Below are 27,690 nucleotides of genomic sequence, written 5' to 3' on the forward strand. Positions count from 1 at the left end.
AGTGAAATGGTGGCTGTGAAAATGGGATTCTTGGCCAAAATTTCTTATAGGTTAATGTCATGTTTACAGTTACCAGTATTTAAATTTTGGCCAAGAATGCCATTTTCACATACAGTCAACTCATAATTATGGGGACTAATGGAGGAAATCAGGCATCAAGCCATCTGCAAGCATGTCCTGTGGGCCATGTCTTAGTCTTGTCTAGAATGGGGTAGTGGTGGTGGTCACTCATGGTGAGGCTTAGAATTCTGTCTTTGTAATTCAAGCAATTTACTTTTCAAGCTAGTTTTTGCTTTGGTTAAGACTGAAAGGATTCCCACATAAACATGGGTTTTGGCAGATGGACCAGGATTATTTTTTTGACAGTGTGGCATTAGCAATCCACAAAATGAATATTCCTGCCTCAAAAAATTCCAGGAATCAATCTTAAGAGTTTCTGTTCTGGGCTGGAGAGATGGCTTAGCAGTTAAGCCCTTGCCTTTGAAGCCTAAGGACCCCGATTCGAAGTTCGGTTCCCCAGGTCCCATGTTAGCCAGATGCACAAGGGGGCGCATGCGTCTGGAGTTTGTTTGCAGAGGCTGGAAGCCCTGGCGCGCCCATTCTCTCTCTCTCCCTCTATCTGTCTTTCTCTCTGTGTCTGTCGCTCTCAAATAAATAAATTAAAAAAAAAATAAAAAAAAGAGTTTCTGTTCTATCAAAGAGGGAGAGTGCATTTGTGATGATAAAGTTTTTTGTTTTTCCTTCAGAAAGCAAATGTACTTGTTTCTGCTGTAGGTAAGAGAATAGGCTCATGCAATCAGAAGTCCATGAAGAAGTTGAGGCACAGCAGGTCCCTTTGTAGTGTGTCATTTGGCAGAGTCCCAGGACCACATTGAGACCAGGGATGAACTCTCAGCAGGTCTAGGCCTAGGTGTTCCCTAATAAGTTAGGGGATGTTTATATTGAGATGGCAATGAGAGAAGTCTGGTTCTGCCACTATGGAAATGAGCCCAGAGGCAGACATGCTCCTTTGACTGCTGAACCCAGGAGACCTTTCTAGGTGTGCCCACCTGCCAGTCACCCACCCCAGTGTCCTTGCTGTACCATGCATAATTTTACTTCCCATGATGGCTTTATAAAATGTTGTAAGTTTGTGTTTCCTCCTCTGGGTCAGGTTGTTAGGAGTCTATGTTCCACTGATGCAATCTCAGAGTCAGGTTTTCCTGTCGTAGTTAGAGCTTGGTGGATTAAATTTTTTAAACTGGCTCTTCAGTAGTTTGTTTCTAGAAAGCATGTCTGAGATGTGCCTTTGTCTCCTTTCACCATCTGATCCTGATCAAGCTATAGCTATTCCTTCTTAGCACCAGAACAGGCCACAGGCCAGTGAATACACACTGAATTAGAAAGTACAAAGCAACAAACTATAAGAGCAGAAATCTCTGTAGTCTGCACCAGCCTGAAGGAGGTCTGGCTTAAAGATGCACCCAAGTGCTTCAAACCATGAAGGATCTCTGTCTTTATCCACTACAGAAGTGCTTTATGAAAGTATAAGAATATGCAAGAATCAAAATGCGTAGAGCTTCATGTCTTTAATCCCAGCACCTGGGAGTCAGAGGTAGGAGGATCCCTGTGAGTTCAAGGTTACCCTGAGACTACATAGTGAATTCCAGGTCATCCTGGGCTAGAGAGAGACCTTACTATGAAAAACAAACAAACAAACAACAAAAATACAAAAGAAATGTATTTCCAATTTATAAATATAGAAATTTGATAGTTTACTTAAGATGATGAAAAGTGATGGAAGGTGTTTGAAGAGCAATTGCAGTGGCAGGAAAGGCAAAAATGGTACATGCATATTACATGAACTGCATCATGCAGACAGCAAGAGCTCTGCACATGTGTGTAATTAGTTAGTGAAATCCATAAGTGCACAAAGCCATCCACCTCATTTAGAAGTGGTGATCTGCTTATCCTCATGATGCCCATAGGGAGGGACTATGAAAGTCCTCCAGTGGTTGCTACTCCTGAAAGACAACTGTAAGAAACCACAAACCATGTGGGGGCCAAGTGACAGAGCTGAGAGGCATGCTGGGATCCTGGATGCAATTGTCTTACCACTGTGCATAGTGACTCTGTTTCTATAGCAACCAGGCTGCACAATCCTCACCAAAGAGGAATCCATTGAGCTTGATGCAGACTAGCAGCTACTCCTTAGCTGACAACATACTAAATGCCCTTGTGTGTAATTGCTGTTGTCTGTAGCATCCATCTTCAGATTTTTCCTTCCTTTAACATTCCTCACTAGCCAGGCATGAACTGAAGACATATTTATATCAGCAGGCTTTGCAGCTTGTGCTAGAACTTCCAGCTTAGTAACCTGCCACCAACAGCATCCTGATTAGGTTTAAGTTCATTCAGGTGTGGGAGGGTATCAGGTATTTTTCTCATTGCTGTGACAAACTTCTTGAGAGAAACAACATAAGGGAGGAAGAATGTGTTTTGGCTCATGGTTATAGTTCCTCATGGTGGGGAAGGCATGATAGAGTTCACTGTGGCAGAGACATGTGGCTCAGACTCCTCACATCCTGACAAATCAGGGAACATTGACTGAGAAATGCTGGCACTCGGTTGCTTGCTCCCTTTTTATTCAGTTTGGGACCCAAGCCCATGTGATGATGCTGCCATATTCATGGTGAGTCTTCCCTCCTTTGCTAAACATTTCAGAGATTACCCTCAAAGACACAGTCCAAAGTGTGTCTCCTCCTAGGTGATTCCAAATCTAAACAAGAGAGATGAAAATGAGCCATCATAGAAAGACATTAGAAAATTAGTTAAATCCCATACTCTGGATGGATATTCAGGATGGCTCTGGGCTGACAACTTCAGGTGTGATCATGAAGAAAGGAACTGGGCAAGTAGATAATAGAAAGTCAGGTGAGAACCAAAATGAAGATAATAGAGAAGGACTGGAAGAGACTGAGGGCATATCCTGAAGACCCCATCATCTGGCTAATGACCCTGCCAACTCATGCAACACACTTTCTACTTCCACAGACCAGACCTGAAACACAGTTCATCTCCTCTGAAATCTTCCACTTATTTCCCCAAGCACACTCTGAAGCACGTGTATTGTCTTCCTGGATGGTAGGTGAGAAGCTGCTCACATTCTCCAGCCCACTGCTGTCCAGGACAAGGACTTCTACTAGAAGAGGCCCCAGACTCTGAGCTCATGGGGACAGAGTCCACCCTTCCTTGTTCCTACCGCAGGGAGCAGTCTGGGTTCTGGGTTTGGTGTTTCTCCCAGTTCAGCTCTGGGATCCTGGCATTCTGATTTGGAACATCCCTTGTCCTGAACTGATCAATAGGTACTCAGCTTAGCTGGAGGACCCCAGATTCCTTTACACTCAGAAGTCTTCTGGAGCAACAGAGAGGAAGGGTTCTGGAGGATTGGAGTGGGGCATGATCACATTGTCATCTTGCTTCCTAATTCTATTTTACTCAACAGTGCTTGTTTGCATTGTTTGCACTGGGTGTGGTGGGAAGCTTTCTGTAGTCACAGCTCACAGGAGCTTTCTGAATTCTTCAGGCTAACTGTATCCTGCTGGAAACCTGCTCTTCCTGACCTTATCTGGTGGAACATGGAGAAGATCACTGTATAGTCTGCAACTGCATGGTCACCTTCTCAGACTCCAGGGCATGTGTGATGAACGGAACCATAGCTTCCATGTAGGCCCTAATCCTCATACCACTTTTGAAGAAAGACATGCTCTGCTTGCCATTGGCGTGTACTTAGTGGAAGCACACCCCTAGTTGCTAGCTGGTTTTCCTACAGGATTTTTCTATAACAGATACTTCCATTATTGTCAGTACTTGTGGGTCTTCTGAGCAATATAGAACAGGGTTATCCCAAACACATATCCCCAGAAAACAAGATCGGAGTTAGGAAAATAGTCATGTGCTTTAAGTAGAAAAGACCCATCTGGGCATTGTGTCCGTCACCACAGGAGGCTAAGGAAAGTGTGCAGGATACCTCAATAAGAAGACACCCCATGTGCCAAGCAGACTCTGCCTCTGGGTATGAGTGGGAGTCAGGCAGACAAAGGACAAGGGCTGTCAGTGGAAGGAGACACTGAGCATTAGAAAAGTCTAAAGCACAGTGGCACTGGGCCTCTACAGGACCCTTACAGGTCACCTTCTCTGACAATGCATTCACTTCCTATTTGCTCAATAGATGTAGTCAGATGGGCATAGTGGTGCACAGGCAGGAGAATTGCCATGATTTGGAGGCTACCCTTAGACTACATAGTGAATTCCAGGCCAGTTTCTACTAGAGCGAGACCCTACCTCAAAATAGCTAACCAACTAACTAACTAACTAACTAACTAAATAAATAAATAAAGATGTCATTACAGTTTAATTCTATTTCAGTCTATTTTTTTCTGCCACAACCCTTCCTCTGCTAGTTCCCTATAAACAATGTCCTCAGGATGGCCATGAGGGCTGGACAGGGACCCAGGCAGAGGTGTTGCAGTTTCTTGGGGACAATTGGGGATGCTTGCTGATAAGGGTTATGGAAGGAAAAGAAGTATACGAATTCTGTGTTTTGATGGTAATACAAATGCTCAAAAATCCTTCTTGAAAGTTGTTCAGAGTGAGTGATATCTGGGATTTATTTCCTATAGGCAACAAAGTTTATTTAGAATTAGCTGGGACTCATTTTTGAAGGGTAAGTAGATTATAGAGACAGAGAGGGTGGTATGGTATGGGGGATGGGAAAGTCCCTACGGAGTCTGCATATTCCCTTTGACTCTTTTCCAGTGTTTTAGAGAGATATGCCTCAATCCATCTTTAGTCTGACACCACCTATGAGAGGGAAAAGTACCTTTTTTCCTTGGGTCACACTGTTCTGGCCTCTTCTGTCCAAGTACTAACCAGGCCTGACCCTGCTTGGCTTCTGAGATCAGTCAAGATCAAGCATGTTCAGGGTGATATGACTATAGACTGTTTTGGCCTCTCAAGACTCAGGTTCCTAGGAGATAGCCAGTTGAGCAAAGACTATTTCCCTCTATTCCAAAGATTCCCCCACTTCCCTGTGTGAAGAAGAAGAGCTCTGACGGGCCCAGGATACCCAGGAGGAGTCGCACTAGCATAGGAGGAGTACTCTGCACCATGGTCTCATGCCCCCGTCCCACACCTTCTCCCACAGTCTCTCTGTTTGCAGGCCCAGCAGCTACCTTTCTCCATTGGGTGGAGTTAATTTTATCTCTTCAGTGCTCAGTACCGGGACACTGTTTTAGTGCTCTGAGTGTGTTTCCAGCCTGTTTTTGAAACCCTGCATTGTTTCTCACTTCTTTTCATCAATGTCTGCACATTGAAAACTTGACCTCCTTATCTGTCGATACATCAACTGTATTGGCCTTGATTTTGCTTGTACTGTGCCTACGGGCTTGCAGCTATCCTTCCCCTTCCAGCCTTGCCTATCAGTCAAACTTGTGGCATAGTTAATCCTTTCTTCACCCCCAGGCAGGATCTGACTGGTCTTCCATTGCCTACCAGCTCAGTGCAGGGCTGAGAGAGCACAGGCTGGCATATGTCCGCCAATGCAAACCCAGAAAGACCCAACTGAGTCACCTTGTCTGAGTGTCTGCTGACTCTGGTTCACTTCCACCCTGCTGGAAGGAAGCAAGTGCCAGACGTCTCCCCAGCCCCCAAGAGTGTGAAGGTGACAGTGGCTCAGCTGGCCAGATTGCACTGTGCCTCTCATGAGAATGGCCCCAGCCAGGAGCCTGACACAGGGAGAGAATGGGAACCCAGGGAGCCATTCATTGCCCTGGACTCAATCCTGACATTTCTAGACATCTTCATCCAATGAACAGGCAGAACCTTTGGAAAGGGCACAAAACTAGTCCTCTCCTCAGACTTCAAATATTGTGGCTATGACAGATTTTTCCAAGCAGCCAGGGAAGGGGAAAGGTGACCCACATTAATAGCTATCAATTGAGTCAAGTTAGAGCGCAACAGTGAACCATGAAGACAGTAAGATCCTTGTCATTAGAAGAAACTGTAGTTGGTGGAAGCAGTGAAAGTGATTAAGAAGAGAATATACACTGAGATGTCAGTTGCATGCTATGAAGACATGGGTGGGCAGATGGAGAGCCAGGAGGATAGCTTGGAGAGGATAAGGTCTGGTCTCTTGGTGAAGAGGATCTTTGAGTTTGAAAGACAATAGGAAGTGAGTTCTATAGTGAGCACATTCCGGAGGAAGTAGCAGCAAGGGTCAAGGCCTCAAGGATCCAGAAGAGCCAAGACAACATAGCTGATATAGGGTGTGGAGAGGCAGGGGATAGACGGAGAGCACAAGGGCCTGAGCACAGCACATTTAGGTACCAAGCCTAACAGCTCTCTCTAGCAGTCATGAAAGGTATAACTACTGAGCACTGAGAACAGTGGCCCCGCTGACCTTGAGTTAATCCCACACCCATCTGGAAGCCAGCTTATTTCCCAGAGGGCACACCATGGTTTCTGACACCATAGCTCTCTGCAGGCCACACACCATTGTCTACCCTGCTGATGAAGGAACCAGTCTGAAGCCAGTTGTTTCTCCTTTAATGCAAGTTTATAAGGTTGGACATACATCTTGGTTTCTGAGTCATTTCAATCTGGGTAACCTGGCTAATGGTTGCTTCCTGAGACATGACTCTGGTGGATAAAGCTCTTCCTCAGAATGCCCAGGAGCATGGGCAGTGAAGCAGGCACCAGCCACACCAGGCCACGGAAACTAATTGACCCAGCCCTCCACACTTGACACTGCTGCTTCTCGCAGCAAGCAGATTCTAGGATTCCAGCCCAGCATGGGGGAGCAACGTTTTGCTATAGGAAACAGTATATGTGGAAGACTGTAGGAGGAGAGGGCTCTCACACTGCTTTGGATTCCAAGGAAGAGAGATCCAGGGGCCATGATTCAAGGAGAGACACAAGAGTTTTGTACTTCATCTGGGGACAGAAAGGAACAGCGGGGCCATGACATGTGCGTCAGTGCAGCAGGAGGACCGAGGGCTCTGTATCCATACCCAGCACTGCTGGCCACATGTGGTAACTGCAATGTGGCTGGTGTGACTAGAGATGGAGTTTAAAAGTCATGTGATTTTTGTTACTTTAAGTTAGACACAAATTTGTTAAATTTAATTTAGTTAGACTTGCATAACCATATTAGGTGATGGATCCCCCTATTATCTAGCACAGGGAGAGAGCATGGATACTTTAGCAATTGTTCTGTCATGATTATTATTATTATTTTTAATTTTGAGAGTGAAAGAGAGAGGAAGAGAGAGAGAAAGAGCGAGAGAGAGGGCAGGTCAGGGCCTTCAGCTGCTGTGAATGAATTGCAGATGTGTGTGCCCCCTTTTGTGCATGTGTTTGGTAGTTTGAATAGATAGCCCCCAATATATTCAGTTTTTATTGTTTGTAGTTTGCATCTGCAGCCACCTGGCTGGAGGCAGTGTCACTGGGTAGATCTTAAGGTGTGGTGGTGGGTTTCAGATTTCAATCTGAAGATATGCAAAGTGTGCCTAGCTGGAGTTCCTAAAGTGTGCTGTGGCTTTTGGCTTTTTGGCTTGTGTTTCTCTCTCTCTGTTTGGTCCAGTGAAGGCAGGCCAGCTTCTTCTGCCATTTATGGAACTTCCCCTGGATCTGTAAGCTTCAATAAATATCCCTTCCTCCATAACTGTGCTTGGTCTGGAAGCTCATCTCAGTGAACTGGAAGCTATCTGCTACAATGTGCAACATTGCACACTTGCATGAATGTTCATCTGGCTTATGTGGGACCTGGAGATTCAAAAGTGTGTTCTTAGGATTCTCAGGCAAGTGCCTTAACCATTAAGCCATTTCTCCAGCCCTCCCATATACATACATACATATATCTATATATCTATATATCTATATATCTATATATCTATATATCTATATATCTATATATCTATATATATATATATATATATATATATATATATATATATATATATATATACTGGTTTTTGAGGTAGGGACTCATTCTACCTCAGGCTGATCTTGAATTCACTATGTAGCCTCAGGGTTCTCTTGAACTCATGATGATCCTCCTACCTCTGACTCCTAAGTGCTGGGATAAAAGGTGTATGCCACCATGCCCAGCCCTCCCATAATTTTTATGACACATACAAATCTAATATATGCATATGATTACAGGATATAAGTTTGCCAAAGCCTCTCTTTGTGCCTGATGTGGTCTTTTGCTTGGTTGGACTAATGCTCTGAACTTCTAACCTCCTGAGAGGAGGCTTGCTGTCCTTCTAGCATGCCTGGAGCTCACTCGGCTCACAGACTCACATGCAAGCTCCATCAAGTGGAAAGGTGCCTGTATGAGGAGCCCCTTACTCTATCGAAGTCAGATGCATCAATGTTCCCAGGTGGGCCTCTGTGAGGAAACTGGGTCACAAGGATTTTGACCTCATCCATGGATTTACAAGTTAATGAGTTATTGATGTGATAAAAACTTTAGGAGGTAAGACCTTGTTAGAGGTCACTGTGCATTTGAAGGATATATTTTGTCCCTCCAACTGCTACAGGGTGAGTAACTGCATTAGCACACACTCTCCTCTACAGATGAAGCTCTACTTAGGCACAGGCTCAGAAGCAATGAAGCTAACTGACCATGGTTGAGATCTCTTAAATGGCAGCCACAATAAGTCCTTTTCTTCAGTTGATTTTCTCAGCTGTTTTATGAGAATGATGACAAGCTGACCCACAGTAGGTACAGAGACAGAAAGATAGAAACTGACCGAGAGAGAGAAATAGAGACTAAGGCAGAGGAGGAGCTAGGTTAATACGTTACCGTTGACCTCAGAGAGCTTGTGGGTGGAAAGATGTGACTATTCTATTATTATTATTATTATTATTATTATTATTATTATTATTATTATTATTATTTGAGGTAGGGTCTCACTGTAGTCCAGTATGACCTGGAATTCACTATGCAGTTTCATGGTGGCCTCGAACTCATGGTGATCCTCCTACCTCTGCCTCTTGAGTTCTGGGATTAAAGGCGTGTTCCAACATGCCTGGCTCTATCCTACTATTCTTAAATACCTAACTTAGATGAACTATGTCAATGTCATTAGTAAGAAAGCTTCTCAAAACTTTACGGATAAGTAAAAATTTGATTCATTCCCATCCGTGAATTTAGATCCCTATTGAATTAAAATTCTAAGAAATAAACACAGCTCATGGTTCTTAGGTTAAATAGTTATATATCCTTGAATTTATTTCATGGAAATTTTAAGTCATGATTTGGTCACAAAATGGACACCATTTGAAGTCAGTAAAGGGCTGGACAGATGGCTTAGCGGTTAAGTGCTTACCTGTGAAGCCTAAGGACCCTGGTTAGAGGCTCGATTCCCCAGGACCCACGTTAGCCAGATGCACAAGGGGGCACATGCATCTGGAGTTCTTTTGCAGTGGCTGGAGGCCCTGGCATGCCCATTCTCACTCACTCTTTCTCTCTCTCTCTCTCTCTGTTGCTCTCAAATAAATAAATAAAAATGAACAAAAAAATTTAAAAAAGAAAGTAAAGTCAGTAGAGCCATGATCCTCTTGGACTCAGATGGAACCTCTTCCATGTCCATTCACATAACTCTAAATATGGAGAGATGCCTGGACCAGACCTCCTCACTGAGCAGAGCAGAGCAGAAAGTAGCTGCAAAGTCTGAGGCAGAAGATAACTTCCCCTCTGTACCATCCAGGGCAGAGGCTGCAGTGGTGATGAGGAATGTTGGAATTTGGAAATTAACTGGACAGCTTCAAGCTGTTCCCAGACCCAACCCGGTTTATAGTGTGACTAGGTCACTGCTCCAGGTAGGCAATGGCTGAAGTCTAGAGTGGCACAGAGCTGAGTATATGTCACACCACAGTCACCCTTGATCATGATCACAATATCACAGCTATGAACAATCCACACTGTTCACATTTGTCAAGAACTTTTATGCCTGTGCTTTGTAGACTGCAGAATAAGATCAGGAGTGAGTTTAGAGTGAGTCCTCATGCCTAAATCCTGCTTCATACTGAGGTCTATGGAGGCTAATGTCTTGCTGATGGTGAGTGACACAACTAGAGCTGGAAATATCCCCTAGACATTGCACTCTGACAAACTGGCACTTAGGATTAAAAAAAAAAAAATCAAATGAATGAGATGCACCCAATATGTCGCTAATTCTTTAAAGCACACTTTAAAAACAGGCTGAATGAGATCACATTAGATCTATTATCTCATCTTTTCCTATTACTATGTAAAAATGCTTTTCCCTACATGTTATGCATGCTCTTTGCATCTTCTGTATACTTAGCATTACATTTTCATTACGTTTCCTGGTTTCTTTCAAAGTACCCAAACGTTCATGAAATATGATATAATTATATTTTATAATTAAGCAAAAATTAGTTGGCACAAAGTGAGTTTCTATTATAGGCTGATACGCAGACAGTTCTCACTGAAGGCAGCCTCATTTCCAAGCTGCAGGGCCATAAACTTCAGCACACCTGCACTCCAAATGTTGCCCCCATCTTCCCCATGAAGGCTCTCATGGACACAGAGAAAGGTTAATTTTAAGAAGACAAAAATTCACCATTTTCTTTCTCCCAACTGTGACCGCAGCCTTCCTCAAGTTGAGGTCTTGCATACTAAACATATCATCTTTGTTCTATGTTGGTCTCAGAACTCATTGCTTTTTCTGCTGACTACAGAAGAACACTGGCTGGCTAATTCTGATTTTCACAGTCTGTCTGCATTTCAGCTTGCTTCCCTCATCAGGGACCTGTCCCTGGGAAAGATACAGGAGGATAATTGGCTAATCAATATGGAGAACAGTGCCCTGAGGGGAGGCTGGGGAGTTCAGGGGCAGACCACTCAGCACCTTCATCGTCTTCCCTCCTGACAGCGCCAGCCATCCACCTCAGGTTATCAGGACACGAATGCAACTGGGGGCCCAAGCATCACTCTGTTTGAAAGAAAGCACACCCTGGGAAATTTTGCAATTAGAAAAATGTTTCTGTGAGGAAAAATTCACGCAGCATGGTCTTTGCCTAGTATCGAGTTATTACAAGAAATCGAGTTACTGCCGAGTGGAAATGCCCTATTAATTATGTCCTCCTATACTGGAATGTTACGTGGTTAGGGCTTTGGGAAAAGGGTCTGAGATCAGAATCTGCAGGTGTGGACCACCAGCTCGCCAGGTTGCTTCAGTGGACAGCAGAGGGGAGCTGCATTCCAGAGCAATCTCTCTTGCTTGGTCTCCACACCCTAGGCTTTTAATTCTGGCACTGGTTGGCTGTTTTGACTGACTTTGGGGAATCACATAGGACACTGGGGAGGCTTCCAACATCATTAAGCAATCCACTCTTCCTTAGAGTGAACTTGGAGGCAGCACTCACAGCTACTGAGAAGGAGTACCTGCAGTGATTCACCCTGATTTTTATGGGAACAGTGTTTCAGTGCCCAATGTCTTAGGTGGATATGAGATGCTAGAGGCAGAAAAAAAGTCCCAGCATTTGGAAGTAGAGAGTTTAAACAAATGACATCAGTTAAAGAGGGCAGCACACCTGGCCTGTGGACTGCATGTTGCCTGGCTTTTCCTCAGAGCAGTCTCCTTCCTGTTTATGAGGAGATGCAACATGAACTCAAAAGGATGTGTGTGTGTGTGTATTTAAAACATGAATGGACATATACATATAAACACATACATATATTTAAGGACCTTCATTCTTGATGGAGGAAGTGTGAAAATAAGTCATAACTCATACATATTAGCTATCTAATTAAATCATAGCCCTCATCATGGGAATCTCTAAAGACATTTATCATAGTATGCATAAAATATGCTAATTAATTTTTTTTTTCTGGCCAAGAATGGTGGCTCATACTTTAATACCAATACTCAGGAGGTTGAGACAGAAGGATTGCCATGAGTTTGAGGCCAGCCTGAGCTACAGAGTTCCATGTCAGCCTTGACTAGCAGGAGACATTGCCTCATAAAAAATTCTCTGACCACAGCACATTAGCTCTATACAACCATGTTCTAAGAATTTATGCCAGAATAACCCAACTTTACAAAGTCACAGTCTAGCATATCTCCATAATACTTCTGAGTATTTTTCAAAATATGTCTCTGTGGGTATTTAAAGATAGGTTCCCTAAACCATAATTCTAAACATAATAAGATCAAAATGTTTAATTCTAGAAAATGGATAATAGAATATAAGTTTGGTCAAGACCCTTGATTCATATTTCAAACCTGTTAATCCATTGCACACAAAGCCTTCATAACTCCAAATATTAATGTCTGCTGCTTCTCAAACAGTGTGAGAATGTGAAAGAACAGGCTTTCAGAGCATCTCAGTGATATGCCATGGTCAAGATATAAGCCATCTATTAGGCTTGACAGTTAAGGGTATCCTCCAAAAGTGTATACAGTTGATATTATGGCTCTACATTATTTGCCTAAGTGGTCTTTTCTACTAACTTCCCACATATTGCACCACACAGGGCTATATAATAATTCTTAGCATCTCACTAGTGGTACTGACACATTTGAGTGCCACAGCAGAGTGGGCAATGTCAGTGGTAATGATTGGCATGAGCTTTGACATAATTTGTTAGACTTCTGGTTACAATGTTCTGTAATATGCAGACACAAGAATGTTGGGAGAATAGCTTTTTATTTATGTAATTTATGTTATGTGTCTCTGTGTGTAGATATCTAACACAAGTGAGAAGTTGATTTCATAAGATCTTGACTCCCTATAATAGTACAGGCTCTCTCATCAAGTTCAGATTTCATAATACAAATGATCATGAAGTTGGAAATACCCACATTTATTTATAACTGCACATGGGGTGTAGCAAGGCCTGCATGATCTAAATGGGTTCTTTCCAGCAGCTGAGACAATGACTCTGCATCCATCAGTTAGCTCCCTGGGATCTCAGATTCTTGAAGAGCATTTGAGCCGAGGGAGAAAGGTAAGAAAAAGAATCCCCTTTACAAGCTCATCATGTTTTGCATTTCTATGAGGAAAACCCTAAGCCACCAAAGAGTCTACTTAGGATCTTGAGAAAGCCACCACTCTTTTCTAGAATAAAAACAACGGCCTTTAGGACAGGGTTCATTTTGAAGACATATTTTTGAGTTTTGCACTGACATAAAACTGTGCACAAAGCAAATCATCCATAGTGTATTATGGAAGCACCCTCCATGCCCTGGGCAGAATGCTTTCTGCTTATATAACTCACAATGTTGGATGCTTCAGACCAGAAACATGGTCTTCAAACCTGAAAGAACCTGGCCAACCTCTTGATTAGTTCCTTTCAGTAGCATCTCTTCCTATTGCAACCATATGACAGTCACCAAACTAGGGCTTTGGCAATCAACAGACAGGGAATCTACCTCACTAGTTCATGCATGATGCCTTTTTAAGGCTCTCCTGCTGTGGAGGTGTATGGGGTAAGGCATGCCAACAGCACTGCTTGGTAACTGCAATTTTTGGGCAGAATACTCAAGAAAAAGTAAAGTTAAAGACCAGACATGCTAAATTAGTTTTCTTGCTTCATTTTGCTTTGCTAATCAAATATGTACACCATAAATATTTCAGCAAGTTGCTGTGACAACCAATCTGGATAACTATTTGAGAGAAACAGAATCTAAAACCCAGCAGATAAGTGAAAGGAATTATTCTTTAAGAAATGGTTAAGTTCACATAAGAAGCTTATCTTTTCAGTACTGAGCAAGAAACTTATTCATACAACAACTGTTAGGGTGCCAAGGATATTAATACCAGAAAATTCACACAGAAAACTTAAACAGATCATGACCTGACACTTGGTTAGTATTTTAAAGATTACCATTTTCCTCTTCTTCTTCCTCCTCCTCTTCTTCCTCTTCTTCCTCTTCCTCCTCTTCCTCCTCCACATCTTCTCCATCATCATCATCATCATCATCATCTTCCTCTTCTATCTCCTCTTCTTCCTCCCGGTCCACCTCCTCATCCTCATCATCCTCATCGCCTTGATCATCGTTGTCCTCAGAGAATTCCTCCTCATCGTCTTCCTCCTTGTCATCCATGTCTTCAGTGCCGTCACTCTCATAGCATTCGTCTACTGAGGAGCTGTCTGCTTTCACCGAGAATGGTTTTCTTTTAGGAGCAGGCTCTTGGGGCTGTTTGTCTTGTGTTTTTCTTTTTTTAGCCAAGGGACAACCATACACACTGATAAAAACAGAGAAAGAGAGATATGCATTACAATCTGAAGGAACGTTTGATAGGATCTCTGAAGACATTAGAAGTTGAGCATAATTTTTATAATGCAAGTGCAAGGGGTATGGTTTTATCTATGTCCCCCCTCTCTCACACAAATCTGCTAAGATGGTAGAGCAAAGTACTTCTTGTGTCTGTCTAATTACCATTAACATATAGTCAGAGTCTTCTAGCTTATCTATCCATGACTCCAAATGGCATGGGGATTCTAGCAAAGTTCATGAGGATAGCTCATGAAACATTTACAGTGGTTGTATGTCAGGTGCATCTACAGACGTGAGTGCCAATCCAACTTAATAAACATTTTACTCGATCTACATCATATAAAACATACTTTAAAATGGAATTTATTTGGGCTGGAGAGGTGACTTAGTTAAGATGCTTGCCTGCAAAGCCAAAGGAGCCAGGTTTGATTCCCCAGGACCCATGCATGAGGAGGCGCATGTGTCTGGAGTTCATTTGCAACAGCTGGAGGTCCTGGCCTGCCTCTTCTCTTTCTACCTCTATCTCTCTATCTTTCAAGTAAATAAATATTAAAAAATAGAATTTACTTTAGACACATCATGTTAACATACACACACATAAAATATAAAAATGTGTATGCTGTGAAAGAGCTTGGGCATACTTGGGTCTGTACTGATTATCGATACAATAACCTCTTTAGAAATAAAAACCTAGTGAACACAGACAAACTATAGATGGTTGTTGATGAAAGGTGGAGCCTCAAGTATAGGGGGCTGGGTATTGTCAGTCGGGTAATATTGGTCGCATCCTTACCTCCCAGGGAATGAATTCATGGTTACTGTCAGTATCCACTAAATCAGGCTGAAGTTGGCTCAAATTGGGTCAGACCCTCACAGAAGAGCTCACAATCTTTCCTGACAAAAGATGATTATCCAAACTCTGTTGCCTGTCGAGTTTTTCCTTTTCTGAAAAGTCTCTATGTGCTTCAAGGAATCAGGAGGGAAAGATAATGAGGCAAAAATGCTGTGGGAAACATTTCATTTGTCCAGACTGCCATGTGTGATCTCCCTTGCTGTCTGCTAGGCTCTGGAGGGGAGTCCCACAGATTGAGTTGGCACGGTTTTGGAGCTGGGAATGGTGACATGATCATTTCTGAGTCAGCTGGTAGGGATCCTGTGCTACACAGGAGATGATAAGGTAAAAGGACAGTCCTTCCCCAAGGCTGTGGGGTCCAGCAGGAACTTGGATATATGTCTCTACTCCCTCATTGCTATTCACCATTCACCCCCTATACCTACACATCATGGCAGTGAACCAATGTGGGATGAATGCCTGGATGAGGGCTTGTGGATCCTCTGATATGGTATATGGAGGATATTATGTCATTCAAGAGAAGGGCAGATGGTCAGGTGCCAGCAAGACCTCCAGGGAGAATCCACACTGGACCTGAACTTTCCAGGATATGTAAGTGCTAACTGGCAGAGCAAGAGATACCTCAACACATGTCAAGTCAGACCATCTCTAAACATGAGCATGAGGGAGAGCACAATGAAGCATGGACCTCCACATCACAGCTCAGAGTGTGAGGGTGGGATGAGCAAGAGAACTTGACAGATCCACCTGGCAGCTGCTGGGGGCGCTCTGGATTTCTCTGCAGGACACTGAAAGCCTTGAGGAAGCTGGTGTGCCATCCAGTTTGCACATGGAAAGGCCATGCAGGCCCATCCTCAGAAGACCTAGGCTGCTTTATAATACTCAATTGTATTGTGGTTTTGACTCCCCTACTTGTGGGCTTTTTCAAGAAGATGATGAGAAGAAAGGGCGAGTTGCTCCACTATGACTTGAGGGGGATAAAGGGGGTCACCCTACTCCCACAAGCATGCTACCCATCTCATAAATATTCATAAAAGCTTCTATTTTATTTATTTATTTATTTATTTATTTTTTGCTTTTTTGAAGTAGGGTCTCACTCAGTCTAGCCCAGGCTGACCTGGAATTCACTATGGTGTTTCAGGGTGGCCTTGAACTCACAGCGATCTTCCTACCTCTGCCTCCCAAGTGCTGGGATTAAAGGCGTGTGCCACCATGTCCGGCCTCTAATTTTATTTTTTATTAAAGTAACACACCCGAGCTCTCTTGCTGCTCCCTGCTCTTGGGTCAGCCCGCATCAAACTCTCTGGGATACACTATTGCTTTGTTTGGCCTTGCCAAACAATCTTTTGCTTAAACTGTCTATGTCTCTAGGCTGAGCTCTTTCTTTCAAGAAAACAAGAACCAAGGAAAACTCCAGCTCAGTAACAGAGGGACCCTCATGCCCAAACTGTGTCTGGGCTGCCTTTTGCAAGTATTGGATTCGGCACCTGGGTTCTCTCTCTGGTGGGCCTCAGTTTACTCACCCGCACAATGCACGAGAACCAGTCCTTCAATGTCTTAAAAATTTAAAACATTCAGACTTCCTGAATTGATATTCTCTCCTGGCTGGAACTTAGCTGAGTGCAGGATTCAACATCACCCAGACTATTTCTGTTAAACCTGGCCCAGTTTACGCAGTTTGGCTTGCATCTGTCTACATGTGCATGTATTTCCAAAAGACAACTACAGTCAGCAGTGTCCCCAGATTGAGGACACCATGAGGAATCAGTGGCAGAGTATGTGGAGCAGCTGCAAAGGTGAATCCCAGGGGAGGCCTCAGGGACTGTGCTTGGCTGCCACCCTTATCTTCCACATGCAGAGAGGCTCCACGCTCAACTTCTCATTTGCAATTCACCACATGGCCTCAGCCCGCATCCCTCGTCCCTCAATCCTGCTTTCAGTCACACAGTGAAGGCTCACTGGAGGGAGGCAAGTGCCCAGTGAATACTTGTGGAAGGACAATCCACTGTTTCTCCATTGGTGGAGAATGAGAGAGTTCACCATGCTGTGGTGGGATTATTGGTCACATGCCACATAAGGAAATGGATGGACACATGTGTTGCTGACACCCATGTTTCAGAGCTACAGAATCCAAAACAGTAGCCATTACACATATTTGATTTTTTAAAGATTTATTTTTATTTATTTATTTATTCATTAGAGACAGAGAGATGGCTGTGGGGGAGAGAGAGAGTGAGAATGGACCACCAGGGCCTCTAGCCACTGCAAACAAACTCCAGATGCATGCACTACCATGTGCATCTGGCTTACATGGGACCTGGAGAATTGAACCTGTGTCCTTAGGCTTTGCAGGCAAGTGCCTTAACCACTAAGCCATTTATCCATCCCTATTATTATTATTAGTTTTTAAAAATTTATTTTTACTTATTTATTTATTTGTTAGAGACAGAGAGATGGGTGTGTGTGTGTGTGAGAGAGAGAGAGAGAGAGACAGAGAGAGAGAGAGAGTGAGAGAGAGAGAGAGAGAGAGAGAGAGAGAAAGAAATACTTGATGATTTAATTAAAAATAATTTAAAGTCCAATTACTGTGGTGCACTAGTCACATTTCCAGTGATACATGGGGCTAGGGGGTAGCTTATGGGCAACACAGACATTTCCACAGTCAAACAGAGTGCTCAGGGGCAGTCCTTTGAGAGTCCAGCATATTTCTGGAGAATGGTCCCTACAGTAGGCAAGTAAAGCAATGAAGGGCATCATGGGACTCAGATGGACATGGACAATGGTGGAAAGGCCTGGACTTGGAAAGGCAGCCCAAACTTCTGGAATGGAGACTTGGGTTCTCTGATGCTTGGCCCGGGCATCTTGTGAACATGTCCTGTGGGTCCACCCCTAGGATCAACCCACCCCTGAGAGAGAGGTGGTGTTGAGACATGGTCTCAAGTATGTATTGAAGTTGCCTCTGTGAGGTCAAAGCCTCTACATGCCCCTGAGGTTTAAAAGTAGCCTTGGAAACCAAATCCATCACCATGTACTGACCAGTTGGCTAACACTACTCACTAGGCCTCTCCTATATTCATTTTCCTTCTTATAAAATACAATATCTAAACATAAAAAATCACTATTTTTTATTTTTTACACACACTTGAAACCTCAAGGAATTAGTAAATACAGTTATTACTAAGGACATGGTAGCTCAAAAACATTCTGCCAACAAGAATGATCTCTTGTAGATTTTCCATGTTGTCTCCATAAATTAATGTAGGTCTCAGGCATTAGAATTAAACTGAACACTGGCCTTAGGATGTAGCAGAGAGACAGCCCAAAGAGGAGAGAAAAGGGAAATAATGTTGACTTAGAAATGAGAAAGTGTGGTCTTAGAATTCTAACATTGATTAAGCCACATAAAGGTGAGGGTGTTGGTGTTACCCAATGGTGAAGGCTGTGGCATAGTACCCCACAATTATGGCTGGGGTGCATTATTCCATTGGTGAGGGTTGTGGTGCAATACCTGCCTTGGTTTGAAATAGGTGTTCTCCATAAACTTAGGTGCTCTGAATGCTAGGTTCCAAGATGATGCCAATTAAATCCTCCTGGAGGGAGAATATTATTGGGGGTGGGTTTATAGGTATTATAGCCAGCTTTCCCATGCCAGTGTTTGGCACACTCTCCTCTTGCTGTTGCCCATCTGATGTTGGCCAGGAGGTGATGTCCACCCTCTGCTCATGTCATTGTTTTCCCCTGCTATCGTGGAGCTTCCCCTTGAGTCTTTAAGCCAAAATAACCCTTTCTCCTGCAATCTGGTCTTGGTTAGGGGTTTTCTGCCAGCAATATGGACCTGACTGCATCAGAAAGTTGGTACCAAGAAGTGGGATCATTGCTGCTAGAAACCTGATTCTGTGGCTTTTGCCTTTTGGGACTGCTTTGCAGGAAGAATGTGGAAGGATTTGAAACCTTAACCTAAGAGATGTGTTGCAATGCTGTAAGTACAGCTTAATGGACTATTCTGGTCAGAGTTGAAAGATCTGAATGCAGTTAAAAACTATGGACTGTGAGGTTTGGCTTATGAGGGTGGGAAAGCTTTGCCTGGACTGGACTAGAAGCAGTTTGCGTGAGAGGTTTGCTGTTGTGCCTGAATCCTGGTAACTTGTTCAGGGTTACATTACATAGAAATGTGTGTGAACAGAGGGATATGGCAGAGAAATGAAATCTTTTGTTCAAAACTTCTGCCCATTCAGCTGCAATTGTATGAGCAATTGTAGCATTTGAGATTGGGCCAGCTGACCTGCATTGGGACAACAGGAAGAATTCAGTCTTTTGAAGGGGGTCTGGGTGCTGAAGGAGTGTCCTGTTCTTCAAAGTTGTCTTTATTCTCCCCTGGACTAACAAATTTGCAGCCTACCTGGTACTATGGAGTATAGCAAATGTAGAAAAGAGAGGGTCTTTGAATTTGAATTTGAATACAAACATGGATTTGTATTTTGGAAATGGCCATGGGCAGTGTGAAACAGACTTGTTGGATTACTTGCATGGAGACATGATGGAGCCATGAGGATGAACCATGGATTGAAGTGGAGAACCAGTGGAGATGCCAGGACTACGGGGTGGCTGCCAAGGAGAGCTGACTGCACAAGATAAAGTTTTCTGGGACTGTGAGTAGTCTAGCTGGAGGGGAGTAATTGGAATTCCAGAGACTTGTCACTGGTTAGAATTATCAGACTTGGAGGCTTCTCACAGGTTAAAGTTATTGGACTTGGAGTTACAGAGCTTGATGTCTGTCCTGTTTGTTTTAAAACTTGTATTGGGGACTGGAGAGATGGCTTAGTGGTTAAGTACTTGCCTGTGAAGCCTAAGGACCCTGGTTCAAAGCTCGGTTCCCCAGGACCCTAGCCAGATGCACAAGGGGGCGCATGCATCTGGAGTTTGTTTGCAGTGGCTGGAAGCCCTGGCATGCCCACTCTTTCTCTATTTGCCTCTTTCTCTCTATCTGTCACTCTCAAATAAATAAATAAAAATAAAACCAAAATAATTAAAAAAAACTTGTATTGGTTGAATAGGTCTTTGCTATACCTAGTGCCATCTTTTGCAGTGTGAATGCTTATTCTGTGCCATTATTGTGCTTTTTTTTTTTTGGTATTATGGCTCAGCTAAATGATCTTGTATTATGGGAATGTTTGAATATCATTGGTCTTGATGAAAAATTATGGGGACTTTTATAGTTGGATGAATTCATTGCATTTACATCAAGTATGGTTATCTGTTTATGGTGTCCAGGGGTAGAATGTGGAGGTTTGAGTCAGGTGTTTCTGAATGCTATCTCCATCTGATGGCAATTTAGGAATTAAAGCCTCCTGGAGGCAGTGTATTGTTGGGTGTCATAGCCAGCTTCCTCTTGCTAATGCTTGGCACACTCTCCAGTTGTTGTTGTCCATTTTATGTTAGCCAGGAGATGATTCCCAACCCCTCTGCTCATGCCATAATTTTCTCTTGCTATCATGGAACTTCCCCTTAAGTCTGTAAGCCCAAATAACACTTCTTTGTTCTCCACAAGCTGCTCTTGGTCAGGTATTTTCTGCCAGCAATGTGAACCTGACTGCAACACTACCCCACAGGTAAAGGTGTTTGTTTATTAGCTCACAGTTCTTGGTGAACAGGAAGTTACTCTTTTCAGACATGGACACATTATTGCTGCTGTCAAAGATACACTTCATGGCTTGAACAGGGGTTCAGTCTTGTCCATGGAGAACACCATGCTGTTGGTTCCAGTCTCACTTAGGACATAGTTGACACACAGGATGCACTGGGCTGAAGATTGTGGGGATTTCAGATTTGTTATCCCATGCTTCTTGCAGCTCTGCTCTCCCAAGGGCTTCTCTGGGTGCATCCAGGTCCTTTGAAGGGTCTTGAAATTTGCCTTAACTTGGCTTAAACAGTTTGCATGCTCTGAAGTAGACTGCTCTGGAAAATGAGTAACCTTACCTTGGAACTCCCTCCATGGAGCTATGTACTTGATACACTAGGTAATTTGAAGGCTGAATTCCAGGTTATATATAAGGACTTTTTGTTTGCTGCCTTCCTTATGAAAACATAAACATGGAGCAGTGTCTGTGTAATTGAAAATTAACTTGACAGCCACCCTACGGTCTCTGCCACAGCTGTTAACAGGAGAGGATGGGGTGTGGAGACCTTGTGACCTATGTGAGGATGTGCTCAGTGGTGTACAGTGGCTGTCAGATGGGTTCAGAGCCATACAGTGGTTCTCTATAGGCACAGACGATGTTTGGAGTGGCGTACAGAGGAGTCTCACATGAAGTTTAACATCATTATTCAGTCATAGAAGTACTGTGATTCTGGGACACTGATTTCTATCCACAGCTCAGCCACACACTGATGGAGTGCTTTACAATGTGTGTGCCTGTGTTCTCTTTCTTCCTTGCAGTACTACAGATCAAACTTAGGGCTTCATACGTGCTAGGCAAATGCTCTGCTGCTGGTCTACATCTCCGGCCCACTTTTTATTTAAGTTGCCCAGGCCCAGGCTTGAACTCAAGATCCTCTTGCCTCAGCCTCCTGAGTAGCTGGGATGACAGGCACACCCCACTAGGCCTGGCTCTGCCTAGTTTTCTAAACTCTTCAAGCTTGCAGCCACCCTGTGAGGCTGGCATGCTTATGACTCCATCTTTGAGGGACAGAGGCCTTGAGTACCTAGCACAGGGCCACACCTGGGGGTAGCACTGGGCAGGGATTGTAACCCACTCTGTCCATGTTGGAATTTCTCATTTCTAAGGTCTGCCAACCACCTATTCCTTCTTCTCATGTATATGTGGTATGTGTGTATATGTGTGTCAGTATGCGTGTATGTGCAAGTACGTAGGTAAGTAAGTGTGCATGCGTGTAGAGGTCAGAGGACAGTGCTCAGTATCTCTATTACTTCTTCACCTTCTATTTGCAAGGCAGGGTCTGTCTCTCTCTGAACCTAGAGATCACTGACTTTGCTAGACTGGCTAGCAGTAAATCCCAGGGATTACAGGCACATACCACCATGTCCAGCATTTTACATGGGCGTAGGGATCTGAACTCAGGTCCTCATGCTTGTGTAGTAAGCACTTTACCCACTGAAGTATCTCCCTAACTCTGGCCCTGCTTGCCTGCTTCCTTCCTCCCTTTCTCTCTCTCTCCTTCTTTCTTTCTCTCTCCTTCCTTCCTTGATTCCCTCCTTCCTTTCTTTTTTCTTTCTTTCTCTCTCTCCTCTTTCCTTTCTTTCTTCACTTCCTTCCTTCATTAGCTTATTTTTCAAATAGGTTAAACTCTTATATCACCTCGCCCCCAGCCCCATTTCCCTGAGGACTCTTCCTCAGTAGGGTTATTGGTGTTCACTATAAGGTATTTAGAACCACTGTTAGTTTCTGGGGTAGGGGATGTGGGGCTGTGCCTCAGGGTATTTCTACCCCACCCCCTTACAGTCTTGCTGCTCCTCTTCCTGAACAATCCCTGAGCCTCTATGAGTATATTAAGAGTTAGTTTTTAGTGTTGAGTTCTCTGCAGCCACTGTATTTCTGTTACAATGTGCTCTGGTTCACCTCTGTGTTTGTTGCTGTTTGCCTGGAGGTCATTGTTGAGGCTCTGCTTCCTTATGTGGCCAATGTATGGGCCCCTAACAGTGGCCTTATCCCCCAAAACCTTTCCTATAATGAGCAGGAGCTGAATTCCATAAGCACTGTGGAATGAGGACTAAGTGAGTCTGCCTGCACGGGAGGAGGCGTTTCCCTGAGCACTGCACTGCACATGATCCTAATGTCATGGGATACAACACAGCAGCTCCTCCTTGGGAGAATGGGAAGGAGGGAGAACATTTCACAGGGTGCAGGAGAGACAGACACACAGAAAGACAAAGGGAGAGAGAGAGGAAGCCTGAGCTGTCTGCTGGGTAATGAGAGAAACAGGTGGTGTGGTGTGGATTGCCCAGTCTTCCTTGGCCATGATAAGGTGGTGGGTGTTTATTCCTGGGAGTAGCCAAGCCCCCGAGAAGATAACTGATGGGTGGCACCAAAAGTGAGCATTGCAGTGATGACTCCTTGGCTGCAGTGTGGGGAAAGGGAACAGACATGCGTGGTGAAAGGCTATTGACAGGTGGTGTTAGGTCATAGGTCAGCTGGCTTGGGCACGGGATGGACAATATCCAAGCTCAAATGTTCAGTAGTGGAGAAGTTGTCAGGGACACCTCTAGATCTTCTGGCCTAGGTGCTGGTGGGAAGGACTCCAGAGGAACTCACATCTGCTGGCTTATTTGTCTTTGGAAATGAATGGAGAGGCCAGCTCAAGCAAGCATGCCAAACCTTAAGTGTTCTCATGTCGATGACGGCTGGTGGGTGGCCTTGACGATGTAGGGTGGAAACATGGTCTGGGGTGTATAGGGGTGGCTGGGGTTCTGCTCAAAGCCCTCACTCTTTCCCAGAACTCATCAGTGCTGGGCGTGCACTACCACCCACTACTGCCCACCCAAACCGACTTGCTGCCCAGCATCTCCTGGGCTATACCACCAAGCATCCATGGGTGTTAGAGTATAGGAAAAGGCTGGCAGGAGGATGATAAAGGAGGCTAGAGGACTGGACGGTGCTGTGAGCACCCCGTGGAGTGCTCCCGTGTTGTGATTAGAATGGAAACTGCCCTTCAAAGGCTCATGTGTTTGAACGCTTGCTCTCTAGCTGGTGGCGCTCTTTGGAAAGATCGTGGAAACCTTTATGAGGTGAAACCTTGCTGGAGGAAATGTGCCACTATGGGTGGGACTTATGGTTTTGTAGGCCAGCCCAATTTCCTGTTCCTTCTATGGTTCTTGGCTGAAATGTGCCAAGTTGTATGCCATATTTTCCATGAAACTTCCCCTAAAAATGCAAACTAAAATAAACTCCTTCCTTAAATTGCTTCTAGCCAGGTTCATAACAGTGGAAAAGTAACTAATATAGCAGCCACTGGGAGGAGGGCAAGGTTATCCGAACACGGAGCCTCAGACACTCATGGTGGGGAGAGGAGAGGACAGGTCAGGAGGGCTGTCTTTGCAGCCTGCAAGCACTCCACTAGTGTCCATGAGGAAGGCTGGATACAGCACCATGTGAATGTGAGGGAGGAGCCTGAGATAAGCTCTGTGGAGGCTGCTGTACACTCTGGCTATTGAGGAAGGGCTCCTTGAGAGAGGAAGACACATCTTTCCTTGTGGTGGGTGGACAGAAGCAGTGGCATGGTTGCTGTGTTGCCCAGAGTAGGCTCACAGAGCTGTTGCTGCATGCGCAAAGCCCTCTCCCTTGTAGGCTCTGCACTTTCCCTTCCTTGCAGTCTGATTCTGTAACGACTGTCAGTGGAGAATCTCTAGTTTTGTGATTGCTTGATAAAAATAAGTTTGAACACTTCGTGGTGGTAGACAGAGCTTTTTCCTAAAACTTGCTAATTCAGATGCCTAAACAAAAAGCTCTAATGTTTATACCAAAGGCTACACTCTGTGGGTGTATGTGGCACACAGAGGGTGAGGTCTGGAGTGGGCACTGTGCACACTGTTAACACGGCACTGAAAATGTCAATCGTGGGTCACACTGCCACTGTTACCAGGTATTTGTTAATTGTATTGTAATATACTTTTAGTTGTTGTTGTTTTTTTTTTAAATTAATTCTCCCACACTGTTGTCTGACTGCAAACTGCTAACAGTGTTAAACTTGATGTAAATAAATGATGTCCTTGAAAGGGACTGCTCTCTGCCTGTCTTCTCAAATTAAAAAAAAAAAAAAATTATCCCAGGCTAATGAGCTAAAGGATTGATTTGATTAGTCTAGCCTCTTCCTCAGCCTCACTAGGGCAGTGCAGGGGATGCAGAGTACAGAGGCCTACCTGCAGCCCCAGAGGAGCCACAGAGCAACAAGGCCCCTGACTCCTGTTTTCTCTTCCTGTCTCATTGTGGGCGCAAACTCTACCATTCCTTATCACTTAACTTCTAATGGGTTGTTCATGTGCATTTCTTGAATGCACAGAACATTTAAATACTTTCAAAAACAGGGCTGGGGAGATGGCTTAGTGGCTAAAGGCACTTGCTTGCAAAGCCTGATGGTCCAGTTTTGATACTCCTGTGCCCACTTAAGGCTAGATGCATAAAGTGGAATATGCATATAGAGTCTGTTTGTCATGGCCAGATGCCCTAGAATGCCCATCCCCAATATCACCCTCTTCCTTTCTCTCTCTACAAATAAATAATACAAAATTTAAACAGCTTAATTTAAAGCATGAATTATTCAATTAAAAAGTAGCATGTCAAAATTCTTCATGATATATCTTTTCAATCACATAACACTAAAATAACTAATCCATGATGGAGAATGGAATTTCAAAGGGGAAAGGGGGGGGAGGGAGGGTATTACCATGGGATATTTTTTATTATCATGGAAAATGTTAATAAAAATTGAGAAAAAAGGTAAAAAAATAAAATAACTAATCCAGTTTTGACTATATCCTAGTATACTGTGATTTTGTTCACTATCCTTTGTAGATAGTGGTGAGCAAACATCTAGTTGGTTTGAAAAAAAATATGTGTACATGTATTTTTATGTGCTTTAAACTTGATATAAATGCTATAGGTATTAAAAATATTTAATGAGGGCTGGAGAGATGCCTCAGCAGTTAAGGCACTTGTCTGCAATGCCTAAGGACCCAGGTTCGATTTCCTAGTACCCATATAAAGCCAGATGCAGGCCCTGGTGTACCCATTCTTTCTCTCCCTCCCTCTTTGTTTGCCTTTCTCTCATTCATAAATAACTAAATGGTAAAAATATTTAATGAAAAATTGGTCAAGGCTGGGGAGTTGGCTCAGTGGATCAAGCACTGGCCACACGGCTGAGCACCTGATTCAGATCATCCTTCCACATACACGTTGCAACATGTGTGCACCTGTGCTTACCCTCACTGTACACAAAAATTATTCAAAATATTTAACTGACTCTTGTTTACAGGTCTTAAAGAAGCCTCGGTTTCTGGAAGCCAGGGACTTGCTTTTTAGCTTTTTAGGGCTGGAAAGATGGCTGAGTGCTTTAGGTGATTGCCTGCAAAGCCAAAGGACCCAGGTTCAATTCCCCAGGACCACGTAAACCAGAAGCACAAGGGGCACATGCCTCTGGAGTTCGTTTTCAGTGGCTAGAGACCCTAGCATGCTCATTCTCTCTTTGTCTGTCTTTCTTCTCTCTCTCTCTTTGCTTGCAGATAAATAAAATAAAAAACCCTCTCTTTAAATGACAGGTTCCTAGCAAATATTTACTGCTTTTAATAATAATTCAAAGGGTCAAATCATCCCCTCTTTAATTTCCTTTACCCACCCTAATAGTTTTCCTTTTCTTTTTTAGTGTATAGAAATTTAAGTGTCATTAATTCTGGTTATTTTCTAGTACAACTCATTTTTCTAGTACAATTTGATTCTCCTCTATCCTCTTCTCACATTCCTCTCTCCCTTCAGCATTCTTCCCCCTTCCGTTTACATGTCCATGTGTTCTTTTACCCTTCTTCCTACTCACCTCTTTATACTCACCCTGGGTTTCCATTCTACTTCTATAGGTTTTATTCACGCTTGACCTTTGTGTACATAAGCATAGGTATTACAAGCTAGGATCCACATGTCAGAGAGAGCATGTGTTTTTGCTTTTTCTAAATAAGCAGATGTAACTCTGGCAGTCACCACACACTGACTCACAGTAACTTCCACCTTGGAGATTGGATGGAGGCCAGGTTCAAAGCCGGGCCTATTTTGCTAACCAGTTCTCCAGGAGATGTGGTTGGTTTCCTGGCATCTGAGAGTCTTATGTTCATGTTTTTCAATTCTCAAAACTGTTAAGATATCCAACTCCTCTTTCTTTGTTCCCTTTCCAAGTGTGTCACTAGCCTTCAGTAGAGTACTTAGCTGAGCTGTGAGACAGGGTCACCAGAACTTTCTTCCTGCTTCCTCAGCACTGCTTATTCTTTTTTCCTTCCTCCCCCTCCTCTGTCCCTCCTGTCTCCCAGTTGTACTCCTCTGTTTCATCACTACTCACACATGTGCCTAAAAAGTAAGAGGTCTAGAATGTTAGCTTGGTGCTTGTCCCATTAGTATGTGGACCTCAGTTTGAATCACTAGCACCCATGTAAAAAAGCCAGGCATGGCAGCATGCACTTGTAATCCCAGTGCTGGGAAGGTGGAAAAAGGATGGTCCCTGGCACTCACTGGCTAGTTTGTCTAGCTGAATTGGTGAGCTCTGGGTTCAGTGAGAGACACTGTCTCAAAACATAAGATGGAGAAGGAATTGATTGGCGCATTCATGAGCCCACGCTGAATAACGATAGTCCCTCTGAGGAGGGCTCTCAGTGGAATGGGGAGGTCAGGAGGGGACAAAAGAGGATAACCTGATGGGGATATAGACAGTATGTTATTTACAGTATGTTAATATATTAAAGTGCCTAAAATTTATAAACAAAAGAAGATGGACAGCAAATGAAGAAGACATCCAGCCTTGATCCCTGGCCTCCACATGCATATGCAT

General features: G+C 43.8%; 1 protein-coding gene across 15 annotated transcripts in view; it reads right to left on the reverse strand.

Moving 5' to 3' along the window:
- Positions 1-27,690, reverse strand: part of Myt1l (myelin transcription factor 1 like) — a 456,412-nt gene that overhangs the window by 107,391 nt on the left and 321,331 nt on the right. For all 15 annotated transcript variants that reach the window (XM_045143668.1, XM_045143670.1, XM_045143672.1 and 12 more), the window contains one exon: positions 13,904-14,265. In XM_045143668.1, the coding sequence (XP_044999603.1) occupies positions 13,904-14,265 (362 nt within the window). The remainder of the gene's footprint in view (positions 1-13,903; positions 14,266-27,690) is intronic.

The sequence above is a fragment of the Jaculus jaculus genome, chromosome 2 (assembly GCF_020740685.1).
Source record: "Jaculus jaculus isolate mJacJac1 chromosome 2, mJacJac1.mat.Y.cur, whole genome shotgun sequence".
Taxonomy (NCBI): domain Eukaryota; kingdom Metazoa; phylum Chordata; class Mammalia; order Rodentia; family Dipodidae; genus Jaculus; species Jaculus jaculus.